Source organism: Bidens hawaiensis, unplaced genomic scaffold (assembly GCF_021521415.1).
Source record: "Bidens hawaiensis isolate Kalapana, Puna unplaced genomic scaffold, B.hawaiensis_p1.1 tig00020924_1, whole genome shotgun sequence".
Classification (NCBI taxonomy): Eukaryota; Viridiplantae; Streptophyta; class Magnoliopsida; order Asterales; family Asteraceae; genus Bidens; species Bidens hawaiensis.
Window position 1 is genome coordinate 78,855 of NW_027493233.1, and position 13,415 is coordinate 92,269.

Consider the following 13,415-nt stretch of genomic DNA (forward strand, 5'->3'; position numbering starts at 1 on the left):
CTTGAGTTTAAAAGCGGTAGTTATTAAAAAACTGGGTATATTGTTTTAGCAAACTGCCTAAAAATACCAGACTTTAAATACCGACTATCTTACCTAAAATCCGATATAACTAGTTTCACTACCCTGTACATATCGGTTTTTATAACATTGATCTTTAGAAAGTAAAGCTAGCGATTTTACACTTTTATCTCTTATCAGAGGTGTACAAAATACTCGAATCTGGACCTGACCCGTGGGTACGACTTGGAATTGTGTTTCTTACCGAACCTGTACCCGGAACCGGACCCGCCATAACTGATTCCACCTTTACTCGATCAAAACCGACCCAACCCTACCCGAAACTCGAAAAAAAACTCCGGAAACCCAGTTGAATACCCGACTATACCTAGAACCGGTTTATACCAGACCTGATTTTAATATTTGTTAACCATACCCGAAACCGATAGATACAAAACATCCAAGTTGTGCACCACTATCTCTCATTAACGTGTTAAAAGTTATACATATATCATTATCTCTAGAATAAATAAATAAATAAATAAATAAAAAACTAAAAAGAGAGTGTGGTTATATAAGCTATTTAACCTCTAATACGATACTCTAATTATCATTTTATGATAATAAGTCACTTCACTTATCATTCCTTGCCCTACTTATTTCCTTCATCGGCTCATCAATCTGTCTAGAACCCTAATCACTTACAAGTAGTAGTAATAATAATAATAATAATAATAATAATAATAATAGTAATAATAATAATAATAATAATAATAATATTATTATTATTATTCAAATCGGCTTCTGTTACATCCAATTGAAGAGGTATGAATATCAAATCTCGGTTCAATTTCCAGTTTTCCCCAAATTTAGTGGTTAGCTTATTATTATTGTTATTATTATCGGTTTTTAGGTTAGGTTATTATTATATGTGTAGATCGTGTATATATATATCGATGTAGATGATTTTGTTTACGTTGATTTTAGGTTTTAATTGATTGATTGATTGATCAGCTGGAGGTGTTTGTTAGGGTTTTGATTGCTAGGTTTATAGGTTAATTTTGAAGGAAATTGAGGTTGGATGCTTGTTGTTTGATCTGTGAAGATTTTGATAGTTTTTTTTAGCTTTAGTTTTTTGATTATATGCAGATTTGAGGAAATTGAAGTAGGATTATTGATGTTTAATCTGTGAAGATTTTGATTTTGATTTTTATTTAAATTTATAATTTTGATTGTTTGCAGAGGAAATTGAGGTAGAGTTTTTTGTTGTTTGAACCGTGAAGATTTTGATAGTTTTTATTTAATTTGATTTTGATTATCTGCAGTTTTATCGAAGTTGAGGTAGGAATTTTTATTTTTTGATCTGTGAAGATTTTGATATATTTTTTAAAAGCTTTAATTTTTTTTATTTTTTGCCGTTTTGAGGAAATTGAGGTAGGTTTTTTGTTGTTTGATCTGTGAAGGTTTTGATTTTTTTTTTAAATTTATAATTTTGATTATTTGCAGTTCTAAGGAAATTGAGGTAGGGTTTTTGTTGTTTGAACCATGATAATTTTAAGAGTTTTTTTTTTTTTTTTTTTTTTAAAATTGATTTTGATCTGCAGTTTTATCGAAGTTGAGGTAATATTTTTTTTTTGATTTGTGAAGATTTTGATAGTTTTTAATTTTTTTTAAATAGAACTTTGATTATCTGCAAATTGAGGTAGGGTTTTTGTTGTTTGATCTGTAAAGATTTTGATTTTTTTTTTAAATTTAAAATTACAATTTTGATTATCTGCAGTTTTAAGGAAATTAATTATAGTTTGGTTTTAAGAAAAATATTATTTTGATTATACTTTTTATTTTAATCTTTAAAAAAATGAGCTTGGATTTTTGTTGTTTGATCTGTGAAGATTTTGATGGATTTTATTTTAATTTGATTATCAGCAGTTTTAAGGAAATTGGTTGTAGTTTCTATTTTAAGAAAAATATCATTTTGATTATATGCAGTTTCAACTAATTTGATTATAGTTTCTAGTTTAATTTTAATGAAGATGAGGTAGGATTTTTGTTTGATTTGTTTCGTGAAAAGAAAGTTGAAGTAGAATTTTTGTTGTTTGATCTGTGATGTTTTGATAGTTTCTTTTTATTTGTATAATTTAGCTTTTAAGAAAGTTGAAGTAGGATTTTTGTTGTTTATCCAGGGATATCGGTACCTGTACCAAATTTCTGAAAAAGTGAGTACCGAATCTGTGGGTATGGTACCTGTTTGGTATAGGTACTCGGTACTAAATTTTCGTCTCTATCGTTAATATGTTGATAGTTATTTTATTTTATTTTTTGTTTTTTTTTAAATTTAGCTTTTAAGGAAATTGAGGTAAGGTTTTTGTTGTTTTATCCGTGAAAATTTTGATAGGTTTATTTATTTATTAACATTTTCAAATTTTGATTATAAGCAGTGTTAGGGAAGAAAGGGAAACCATGTCTTCTCTTAGCAGGGAGCTTGTGTTCTTAATACTTCAGTTTCTAGATGAAGAAAAGTTTAAAGAGACTGTTCACAGGTACGGTTTATGAGCTTACAATTATTTGAAAATGATTTGCTACTTTTGGTTTTGAATTTTGATTGTAGTGTTGTGTTTATGTGTTATTCGTTTTGGTTTATTGTTAAGGCTGGAGCAAGAGTCTGGTTTTTTCTTCAATGTTCGGTATTTTGAAGAAATGGTGACGAATGGTGAATGGGACGAGGTGGAGAAATATCTTTCTGGATTTACGAAGTTGGATGATAACAGATATTCAATGAAGATCTTCTTTGAGATACGAAAGCAGAAGTACCTTGAAGCCCTAGATAAGTATGTTTATGCATAACTTCTTTGATCCGTGTGTCTTTTAGAGTTTTAAACACATGATGAGTTAGATTCTTATGTTTTATAGGAAGGATCGTGCTAAAGCTGTTGAAATTCTAGTGAAGGACTTGAAGGTGTTTTCGGCTTTTAATGAAGACCTTTTTAAAGAAATAACTCAGCTTTTGGTCCTGGAGAATTTCAGGTTCTATTTACTATTATAAAGTATATAAATGTGTCTGATATGTGATTTATAAAATATATAAATGTGTCCGATATGTGATAAAAATTATGTGCATACAGAGACAACGAACAGTTATCAAAATATGGAGACACAAAGTCTGCACGAAGCATAATGTTGGGAGAACTTAAAAAGCTGATTGAAGCAAATCCTCTGTTTCGCGATAAGCTAAACTTCCCAACTTTAAAAAACTCTAGATTGCGCACACTCATCAATCAAAGGTCCATATTATATTGACTTTTGTTGCTCAAGTTCATGATTTCATGTTAACTTTTTTTCGTTTGATTTATAGTTTGAACTGGCAACATCAGCTGTGTAAAAACCCTAAACCGAATCCAGACATAAAGACTCTGTTTGTTGACCATTCGTGCGGACAGTCACAGCCGAATGGTGCTAGGGCTCCATCCCCTGTAAATAATCCATTAATGGGTGCTTTACAAAAACCTACTGGATTTCCACCTTTGGGCGCTCATGGAGTACGTGAATACAACTTTCTTTGATTTCATAATAATTGAGTTTTCCAATGTATTTTGCATTTATTTGTTTATTTTTGTATAAAGCCTTTTCAGCCTGCACCAGCTGCTTTGCCAACATCTCTTGCTGGTTGGATGGCAAATCCGCATCCATCGGCTTCTGCCGGTCCTCTTGGTTTCAATCCACAAAGTAATTCTGGTACATAGTTTATTTGGTTATATTTTATTTTATTGTAGTTAAAAGTTGTTTATTTATTAACAATGTCACATCTTTATTTGACGTAACAGCTATGTTAAAGCGACCTAGGACTCCACCAACCAACAATCCTGCTGCTGACTATCAGACTGCTGACTCAGACCACGTGTTAAAGAGAACAAGGACATTTGGTATTTCTGATGAAGTATGTGTTAAACCTGAGTAATTTGACGTCTTAAATATTAATCTAATTAGGGTCTGACCAGATTTGTGATTTTGTTAGCAGGCAAATCATCTGCCTGTAAATATCTTACCCGTTGGGTACAGTGGTCAAAGCCATGGTCAAAGCTCGTATTCATCTGATGATTTACCAAAAACCAATGTGATGACTCTAAGTCAGGGCTCGGTAGTTAAAAGCATGGATTTTCATCCAGTACAGCAAATTCTGCTTCTTGGTTCGTTCTTATATGCTCTAGATATAACTTAGAATTGGACATGTTACTGTAAACGAACCGAACCAAATGAGACCTTGTTCATGTTTGTTCGTGAAGCATTTATCGGACAAACAGACGCTTTATGAACACATAACCAAACGAAATTTCTTGCTCATGTTCGTTCATTAAGAAAATGAATTTGTTCATGTTTTCGTTAGTTTCATTAACGAACACAAACAAACATATTAATTTGAAAAATAACAATCAACATTCTTAAAATCAAGAATTAGACATGATCTCCTGAAAGTAGTTGACATAATAAACTAAACATAAAAATATATAAAAAACCATTAATGACCAAACATAAACAGACGAACGTAGATTAACGAGCATTAACATATATAAATGAACACATAGCCGAATGTTCACGAACACAATTCAACGAACGCGTCTTATGTTCATGCTAGTTCGTTTATCAAACAAACAAACAAACGCATACGAATTTCCTGCTGAACATCGGTTGATTTACAACCTTAGATGTTTGTTATGTCTTATTGACTAATTACAGTTGGAACAAGTACCGGGGAAATCTCGATATGGGAACTTGGTAGCAGAGAAAAGCTTGCTCATAAGAATTTTAAAGTTTGGGATCATAGTGTCTTCTCAATGCCTTTACAGGCATGCGCTCTAGCTCTAATTAAATTAATTATATTTTGTATATATGCTAATCGTTGACCTTTTATGCTAGGCTGCTTTGACCAGCGATTATACTGCACAAATAAATCGTGTAACTTGGAGCCCTGATGGAACCCTCTTTGGTATGCTAATTGTTAACCGTATAACTTAAATACATATTTAGTTTTTTTGTGCATAAGATAAGAATTAAGTCATTAACAATATGAATTTTGATGCAGGTGTCGCATACTCTAAGTACATTGTGCAGATGTACTCATACCATGGCGGTGATGATTTCAGAAACCACTTAGAGGTTTATTCTATTCCTTTTATTTTTCTCTTTTTTGTTTTAAGTTGTTGTCGTTATTATACATATTAACTGCTTTTATTACGTTTCACACTATATACAGATTGAGGCTCATGCTGGCAGTGTTAACGACCTCGCGTTTTCTTACCCAAACAAACAACTTTCCATTGTGACTTGTGGAGAAGACCGCTTAATTAAGGTTTGGGATGCAGTAACGGGTGCTAAACAGCATACGTTTGATGATCATGGAGCACCTGTATATTCTATATGTCCACATTTTAAAGAAAACATTCAGGTATAAAATTTATACTATAAACTATAAGAGTGGAACTATAAACTACCCCTTTTAAGGTTTCTTTTTAAAATGCAATTAATTATTTATATCTTTGGGTACCAGTTTATCTTCTCAACAGCAACCGATGGGAAAATAAAAGCATGGTTGTATGACAACATGGGTTCAAGAATTGAATATGACGCGCCAGGTCATTCATCCACCAGAATGGCATACAGTGCAGATGGAACAAGGTTTGACTAGTCAACACTTTAGTGCTTAATATGCATTTGCATATAATATTTGTTGACGTATATTATTTACTTTACGTTATAGGTTATTCTCATGTGGTACAAATAAAGAAGGGGAATCATTCATTGTAGAGTGGAATGAAAGTGAAGGGGCTGTCAAAAGAACGTATAACGGGCTCGGGAAACGTTCAGTTGGCATTGTGCAATTCGATACTACAAAAAACCGTTTTCTTGCTGCTGGCGATGAGTGCCTTGTTAAATTTTGGGATATGGATAGCTCGAACTTGTTAACAACCGTTGATGCTGATGGTGGTTTACCGGTACTCATTACATCTTTTCTTTTATATGTTAAATTTCAGATACACGTTCTGTTAAGAAATAAGAAATGTGTATATATAAATATTTTAAACTATGCGCAGGCTTCTCCTTGCATACGGTTTAGCAAAGACGGGATTCTGTTGGCTGTTTCAACAAATGATAGTGGTATCAATATTTTAGCTAATCCAGACGGGATTAGGGTTCTAAGAACCATGGAGAACCGCTCTTTTGATCCTTCCAGAGTTGCCTCAGCATCTATTGTTAAGGTAAAGTTTTGTTTTTTTTTGTTGTAACAATTCACATTTATAATTCATTAAATATTTAAACAGAAGTAGTTTATCCGTTTCAATTCACATATGCAGACTTCTCCTATGACTCCATTTGGCGCTTCTAATCAATCTGCTGGACCCAACATTATGGATAGAGTTACACCAATGTCCTCAATGGCTGCAATGGTGAGATATATTACAGTTGCATTAATATAAATATGTCCAACTTTAAAATCATGATATTGACTTTTTTTACATGGGGTCCACTTGTAGAACGGTGACAATCGAAGTTTGGTTGATGTTAAACCTAGAATCAGAGATGAATCCATGGAAAAATCTAGAATATGGAAACTGACAGAAATCACAGAACCGTCACAATGCCGCTCATTGAGGCTTCCGGATAATACTACATCTTCCGCCATGCGGGTATTTCATCAGTCTAGTCATTATTACATCTCTGCTATCTGTATTATCATATTATTTCAAATAAATGGTTTTGCATAATCATATTTATATCATCTGCGACAAAATAAAACTGATTTGGGACTTTTAACATTTGCAAAACTTCTATCTTTCTCATAAAAATATCACTTTTAGTCATTTTATTGTTGAAACCTTAAAGAACCACAATTTGCCTAACATTTAAACATCTAACATTTATCTGATTATTACAAATTCATACATCTAAACAACCCTTATAATATCTCGTCATTACAGATTTCAAGGTTGATTTACACAAATTCAGGACTTGCAATATTGGCTTTAGCAGCCAATGCGGTCCATAAACTATGGAAATGGCAACGAAATGACCGTAATTCAACCGGCAAGGTAATTATTATAATTATTATACTTTTATTAATATTAATAATTTTTTAGTTTTCAATCCCATATAATATATGTCTTTTCTAGGCTACTGCAAATGTAGCCCCTCAGTTATGGCAACCTACAAGTGGTATCTTGATGACAAACGTTATCAGTGACACCAACCCTGAAGAAGCCGTCTCGTGTTTTGCACTGTCCAAGAATGATTCTTATGTTATGTCTGCTTCTGGCGGGAAAATCTCTTTATTCAACATGATGACATTTAAGGTATGGCCAAGTTTTTTTTATTACATTATAGTTTTTATTATCTTTTGCTTGACAGTTAATGATATGCAGACTATGACTACATTCATGCCACCTCCACCTGCTGCAACCTTTTTAGCATTTCATCCACAAGACAATAATATTATAGCCATTGGCATGGACGACTCATCTATCCAAATCTACAATGTTCGCATCGACGAGGTTGTTTTCTTTTAATCTACATTTATATATTTTTTAAACAAAAACGAACAAACGTTAATTATTTGATGAAAACAGGTGAAGACCAAGCTTAAAGGTCATAATAAACGGATAACAGGCTTGGCATTCTCGAACGCACTTAACATTCTAGTATCTTCTGGTGCTGATTCTCAGGTGAATAAAATTTAATTACTGGACCGTGTTTAATATTTTAATTAGTTTTTACAAAAAAAATAACTTAATTTCTGTGCAGTTGTGTGTTTGGAGCATGGAAGCATGGGAGAAACAAACGAGTAAAAATTTGCAAATTCCACCTGGACGCGTTGCGGCTCCTGTAGTTGATACACGCGTACAGTTTCACAATGATCAGACACAATTGCTAGTAGTCCATGAAACTCAGATAGCCATATATGAAGCACCGAAACTTGAATGCTTGAAACAGTGGGTCCCACCAGAAACAAACGGTTTGATCACACACGCGACTTACTCATGCGATAGCCAATCGATATACGTGAGTTTTGAGGACGGTGGTGTCGGTATTCTTACCGCATCATCCCTCCGATTAAGATGCCGAGTCTCGTCTTCGTCATACTTACAGACCAATCCAAAGTAAGTATTTTTAATTTTTGTTAATTGGGGTATAAACGTCTTTTTTATTTTTTAAACACCGGTTAACTTTTACGTTTTGCAGTTCAAGGGTGTATCCACTTGTGATTGCTGCACACCCAAGCGAACCGAATCAATTTGCGTTAGGGTTGACTGATGGAGGTGTGGTTGTGCTTGAGCCGCTGGAGTCGGAAGGGAAATGGGGCACCTCACCGCCACTTGAAAACGGGGCAGGACCGAGCGGTTTGACCACTGGTGCAACTGGTACAACTGATCAAGCACAAAGGTAAAGTTTTTATAAAGGTTTAAGGACAACAGTGTAGTGTTACATACCTTCGGTATCAGTTATAGATGGTGTAAACTGTAAAGCAAGTTTTTAAAAGTTAAACATATGTTTAAGTTGTCGGTTTTATTAGCGAGTTATACAAAGGTTTTTATCGACTCTTTTTAGTTGTTTTTAATGAATTGCATCTTTATTATTATTATATTACTGTCACTATTACTAGTACTGTGTTGGTTTTGTTTTTCTGTATGGATGTATACCGTTGTGGTTTTGGTCACTGCGGTTTGTAACTGGACTTGAGCTGTTTGGTAATAATAAGGCCTAGCTGAGAGGAAATGCAGACACCTTGGCCAGGGCCGGTCATATTGAACACGTTGGTCATGTCGGATCACGTTCTATGGACAAGTAGTGGTTGTTTGGAAGTAAACGGACAAGCCATCCATCATGTTTGAAAAGTAACCGGAATGGTCGTGGCTGATTGATCTCACCACTCCAAACTACTCCCTGGAGTCGTTGATCGAGATTTTTGCCCTAATCTGAGGCCCTTCACGCTCGGTGTTTGGTAGCTAATTAGCAACGTAGATAGTCACTTTCAGGTTCGGTCTTTTTAGAAAATGGGGGCCCTATAATTCTAGGGTCCAAGCTCTTGTTTTACCCGACGCAACTGCCTGTCTTTTTAGAAAATGGGCCCCTATTATTTTAGCCACACTCAAGATATATAACGTTTCAACTTGAGTCGTTATTGTATAAGCGGCTAGATTAAAATGAATGAACACCACTCGGCTCTATAGCGTGTCGCCGCCACCATCAATGCTCCACCATCTTCATTACCATCAATGCTCCAAGCCTCAAATCAGGCACCACAATATAATGGATGAATCAATTTTGATATGCACTCCTTTTAAATTCACATATTTCAAGCCTAACCCGCTTTTTTACCTGAACCAAACTGATACTTTATAAAACGGTCGTTTGAGGCTGAACTTGTTTTAACCCAATACCAACCCATCCGTTTCACTAGGCTTACTTGTATTACAAACTATGTTTAGAATTATTATATGCCCGTTATAAATATACACTCGTCTCTCGATCCACCTAAGGTCAACGACCGTGAACATGTACTCGCCTGAAGGCACAACAGTACCGTAAGAAAAACCCGTTCAGTTCAAGAATCTTGAACGCCACATACTCGCCTATTCTCCCATCATCACCTGGGTGCCGCTAAAAGTAAATGCTAGTCTCCCATCATCACCCGGGTGCCGCTAAAACTAAATGCTGGTGACAGAATCCGAACCTGAGTCAAGTCTATTCCTTACCACTTCACCATCAGCTCATTAACACGTTATAAACTTATAATACATTGTTAAAGATCGAATAAGTTGTGGAAAAAAAAATTACAATCCACATAAATTATAGTAACAGAAACTCAACAATACTTTAAGGACCAAATTGGAAAAAGCTTAACAAAATAAACACTTGGCATACCACTCAATAATAATAACATGCATAATAATAATAATAAAGGTGGTATTAAAGTTGGCATACAATACATTCATCATTTTTGGCTTTCCTAAAGCGTTCTTCACTTTTCTTTCTTTCTCGTAGATCATACGATCAAATATATTCTCTGACAGTCATTCGGTAAGTAAGTTTGTTTGTAATCAATCTCTATTCATTTGATCGTTTTCGAATTCGTAGTTTTGCAAATTATTGTGGAAGTGGTTGTTTATTGTTAATTGTAATTAGATATTTGGAATTGAATTGATTTGAACGAATTATGATTGTGTTTGTGACCTAATTTATTAATTTGATGGTGTTTTTGTGAATGTTTTACGTGTTGTAATCGAGTATGACATTATTATTATAAGTTTTGTCGGTGATTCGGTGTTGTGTAATTTCGGATATCTGAATTTTGCGTGTTTATGTGTGTGTGTAAACGAGGAGCTACTTGAGATCAGGTCAATAAAAAGCTCGAAACGAGGCAAGCTGGGCTCGAGCTATGCATGGGGAAATTGTTTAGGCTTGTCAGGCCTTAACGAGCATTTTATGGTTTTAGGTGTTAACTCTTTTGGGATTCTGTGTATTTTATTTCACACTGCATAGGCGAGCATGAGCTGAGCTTTGGCTTGTTTAAGTCACTGCACAAGTGCACATGAGCTCGAGTCGAGCTTAAGCTTGTTTAAGGTTTTCTCAAAATATATAATAATAATAATAATAAATAAATAAATAAATAAATAAATAACAAAAGAGCCGAGCCTGGGCCAATTTAGAGCTTTAAGAAAAGAACTCGAAACGAGCAAAGCTTGAGCTCGAGCACTTGTAAGTCAAAATGAGCAAAGCTCAAACCTAGTCGAGCTCGGGCTTGGCTCGTATTAAACACACAGTTCTGTTGTCATTAACATATAGTAGCACTAGGGGTGTATACGACGGGCTCGAGCCTAGTCGAGCTCGGGTTCTACTCGTTTAAGACAGACAGTTCTATTGTCATAAACATACAGTAGCACTAGGGGTGTATATGAGCGGAGCTCTCAAAAGTCAAAACGAGCCGAGCTCGGGTTCGTTTTGTTTAAAACACACAGTTCTGTTCTCCTAAACATACAATAGCACTAGGGATATATACGAGCCGAGCTCAAGCTCGCTCGATGCAAGTTTTTTTTCTTTTTTCTAAAGCTCGAGCTCGGGTCTTTTAATTTTTATTAATTAGTTTAATATGTATTTAGTTGTTTTTATTTATTTTTTGAAAAACTTAACGAGCCTAAACTCGGCTCGAGCTCGTGTGCAGTACCTTAAACGAGCTAAAGCTCGGCTATGCAGTGTGAATCTAACACATATAAGTTCAAAAGACTTAAAAATTAAAAGTACACTAAGCTCGTTATGGTTCTAAGACTACAAGCCTAAACAATCTTCCCATATAAAGCTCAAGCTCGGGCTCTATAACTAAATGAGCTTTATTTGAGGCTCAAGCTTGACTCGAACTCGATAAGGCGGTTTGTTTTCAGCACTGAGTTTTATGAGAACATAATCTCTTGGATTAATTCGGACTCAAATTTATCCACAGGATAATATTAACAGGTGGTTCATACTTCATACTGCATACTTAATATTCATATCAATGTCTTCAAGCACAATCAGGAAAGCAATTGGTGTAGTCAAAGACCAAACCAGCATAAGCCTAGCCAAAGTTGCAGGCAATGTAGCACCCGATCTCGAAGTCCTCATCGTAAAAGCCACGAACCACGACACCGAGCCAGCAGAAGAGAAATACATAAGAGAGATCCTTCATCTCATATCTCAACACAGAGGATATGTTACTGCATCAGTTTACAATATCTCTAAAAGATTAAGCAAAACACATAATTGGGTAGTTGCTCTTAAAGCATTAATGCTTGTCCACAGGTTACTAGTCGATGGCGATCCAGCGTTCGGTCAAGAAATGATGTATCCAACCCGAAAAGGCACACGGGCTTTAAACGTGTCGGATTTTCGCGCAGAGGCACTTTCGAGTTATTGGGATCATTCGGCTTTTGTAAAAAATTATTCTTTGTATCTTGACCAGAAACTCGAGTTCATAGCGTTTGAACGGAAACTAACCCCCCTCGGGATTAGTCATAAGTCGAAATCTTATGGCGATTTGTACGAGTCGGTGAAAAAAGAAACGAAAGTTGCAATGACTCCGGTTAAGGATATGAAGCCCGATCGGGTACTTGAACGGTTGAATAAACTGATTCGGTTAATCGAACGTGTTTTATCGTGTAGACCAGGTGGGAATGCGAAAAGTAGTAAAATGGTGCTTGCAGCTTTGTACCTTGTGTTGAATGAAAGTTTTTGGATTTATGCGGATATATGCGAGGCGTTAGGGGTGTTACTTGATCGGTTTTCGGAAATGGAATATTCGGATTGTGTTAGGACGTTTGACGAGTATGTTAACGCAGCGAAAACGATCGAAGAGCTTGTTGACTTTTATAAATGGTCAAAGGAGTTAGGTGTTGCTAGAGCCTCAGAGTTCCCACAAGTGCAAAAGGTTACTGATAAGATTTTAGAAACTTTAGAAAGGTTTTTAAGGGAAAAAAAAAATAATTTAAAGAAAAATATAAAAGAAAATGGACTAGTAGTACCAGTTGCCGCCACTGGCCTCACAGTGGCGGCAACTGAAAACTTATTGGATTTGGAAAATGACGTGGCGCTGCCACCAGTGGCTAACCATGCCAACTGGGAGCTAGCTTTGGTGGGGTCCACTAGTGACCAGGTGAGTGCACCTGCGTACTCACCTGCGGTGCTAGCATTGCCTGCACCGAGCGAGGTCAAGGTGCAGCCGGTGGTGGACCCACAAGACCCGTTTGCAGCGTCTCTAATGGTCCCACCACCGCCTTACGTGCAGCTTGCTGACCTGGAAAAGCGAAAGGCTTTTTATGTGCAGGAGCAGCAACAGGTATGGCAACCATATGGAAGCAATGGTATGATGGGAAACCATGCAGGTTATAACTATGCATATTATTAATTAAGTTTTTATTCATGTTATTAATGTTTAATCCTACAAAGAAAGTTTTATATAAAGTTATTTTCGACTCGTTTTGCATATGAGTTGTGTAAAAAGAATTTTGGTTCATGAAATAAAAGAATTTTGGGCAGTTTGAAGGGGTAACACCCGAAATGATTCAGATTTTGTACTGACCGATAAGGTTGGTGTGGAAAACATGATGCGGGTCCGGTTATGGTTAGAAGAATATGATGGTGGTTTGGATCGGAATAACAAACTAGGGACCACCGGTAACATTAAATTAATTAAAAACAGCCATGTAACAACATTATGTATATGTATGTATGCAAAAGCACATGCCACATTGCCTTAAAGCACTAGTTACATCTTGCTACTTCCATCACCGAATAAATTGACTTAAATAAACACGGCTGCCACCGGCAATACCACCACTGTCGCCGCCATTTCCATTACTACCTAGTTGCCACTATCGTCACAATCATCACCCTATCGT

The 13,415-nt window shown here is 35.6% G+C and overlaps 1 protein-coding gene and 1 pseudogene across 4 annotated transcripts; both read left to right on the forward strand.

Annotated features, from left to right (window-relative positions):
• Nucleotides 1–744: 744 nt before the first annotated feature.
• LOC143562311 (topless-related protein 4-like) lies at nucleotides 745–8,623 on the forward strand. 4 transcript variants are annotated; one of them, XM_077050144.1, is made up of 24 exons: nucleotides 745–822; nucleotides 2,436–2,537; nucleotides 2,646–2,825; nucleotides 2,908–3,021; nucleotides 3,120–3,278; nucleotides 3,350–3,533; nucleotides 3,618–3,729; nucleotides 3,819–3,931; nucleotides 4,010–4,181; nucleotides 4,729–4,838; nucleotides 4,909–4,978; nucleotides 5,075–5,148; nucleotides 5,246–5,437; nucleotides 5,540–5,667; nucleotides 5,750–5,984; nucleotides 6,084–6,248; nucleotides 6,345–6,437; nucleotides 6,525–6,677; nucleotides 6,969–7,079; nucleotides 7,161–7,340; nucleotides 7,410–7,538; nucleotides 7,614–7,709; nucleotides 7,789–8,144; nucleotides 8,227–8,623. In XM_077050144.1, exons 2-24 carry the CDS (start codon nucleotides 2,458–2,460, stop codon nucleotides 8,429–8,431), a joined length of 3,411 nt encoding a protein of 1,136 aa, XP_076906259.1. In that variant the 5' UTR covers nucleotides 745–822; nucleotides 2,436–2,457; the 3' UTR covers nucleotides 8,432–8,623. The 4 variants fall into 4 exon arrangements, with proteins under 4 accessions (XP_076906259.1, XP_076906260.1, XP_076906261.1 ...); XM_077050145.1 differs by having other exon boundaries at nucleotides 4,013–4,181; XM_077050146.1 differs by having other exon boundaries at nucleotides 3,618–3,720.
• A 2,875-nt stretch (nucleotides 8,624–11,498) lies between these two features.
• On the forward strand, nucleotides 11,499–13,206 carry LOC143562285 (putative clathrin assembly protein At4g32285 pseudogene; annotated as a pseudogene).
• Nucleotides 13,207–13,415: the final 209 nt, after the last annotated feature.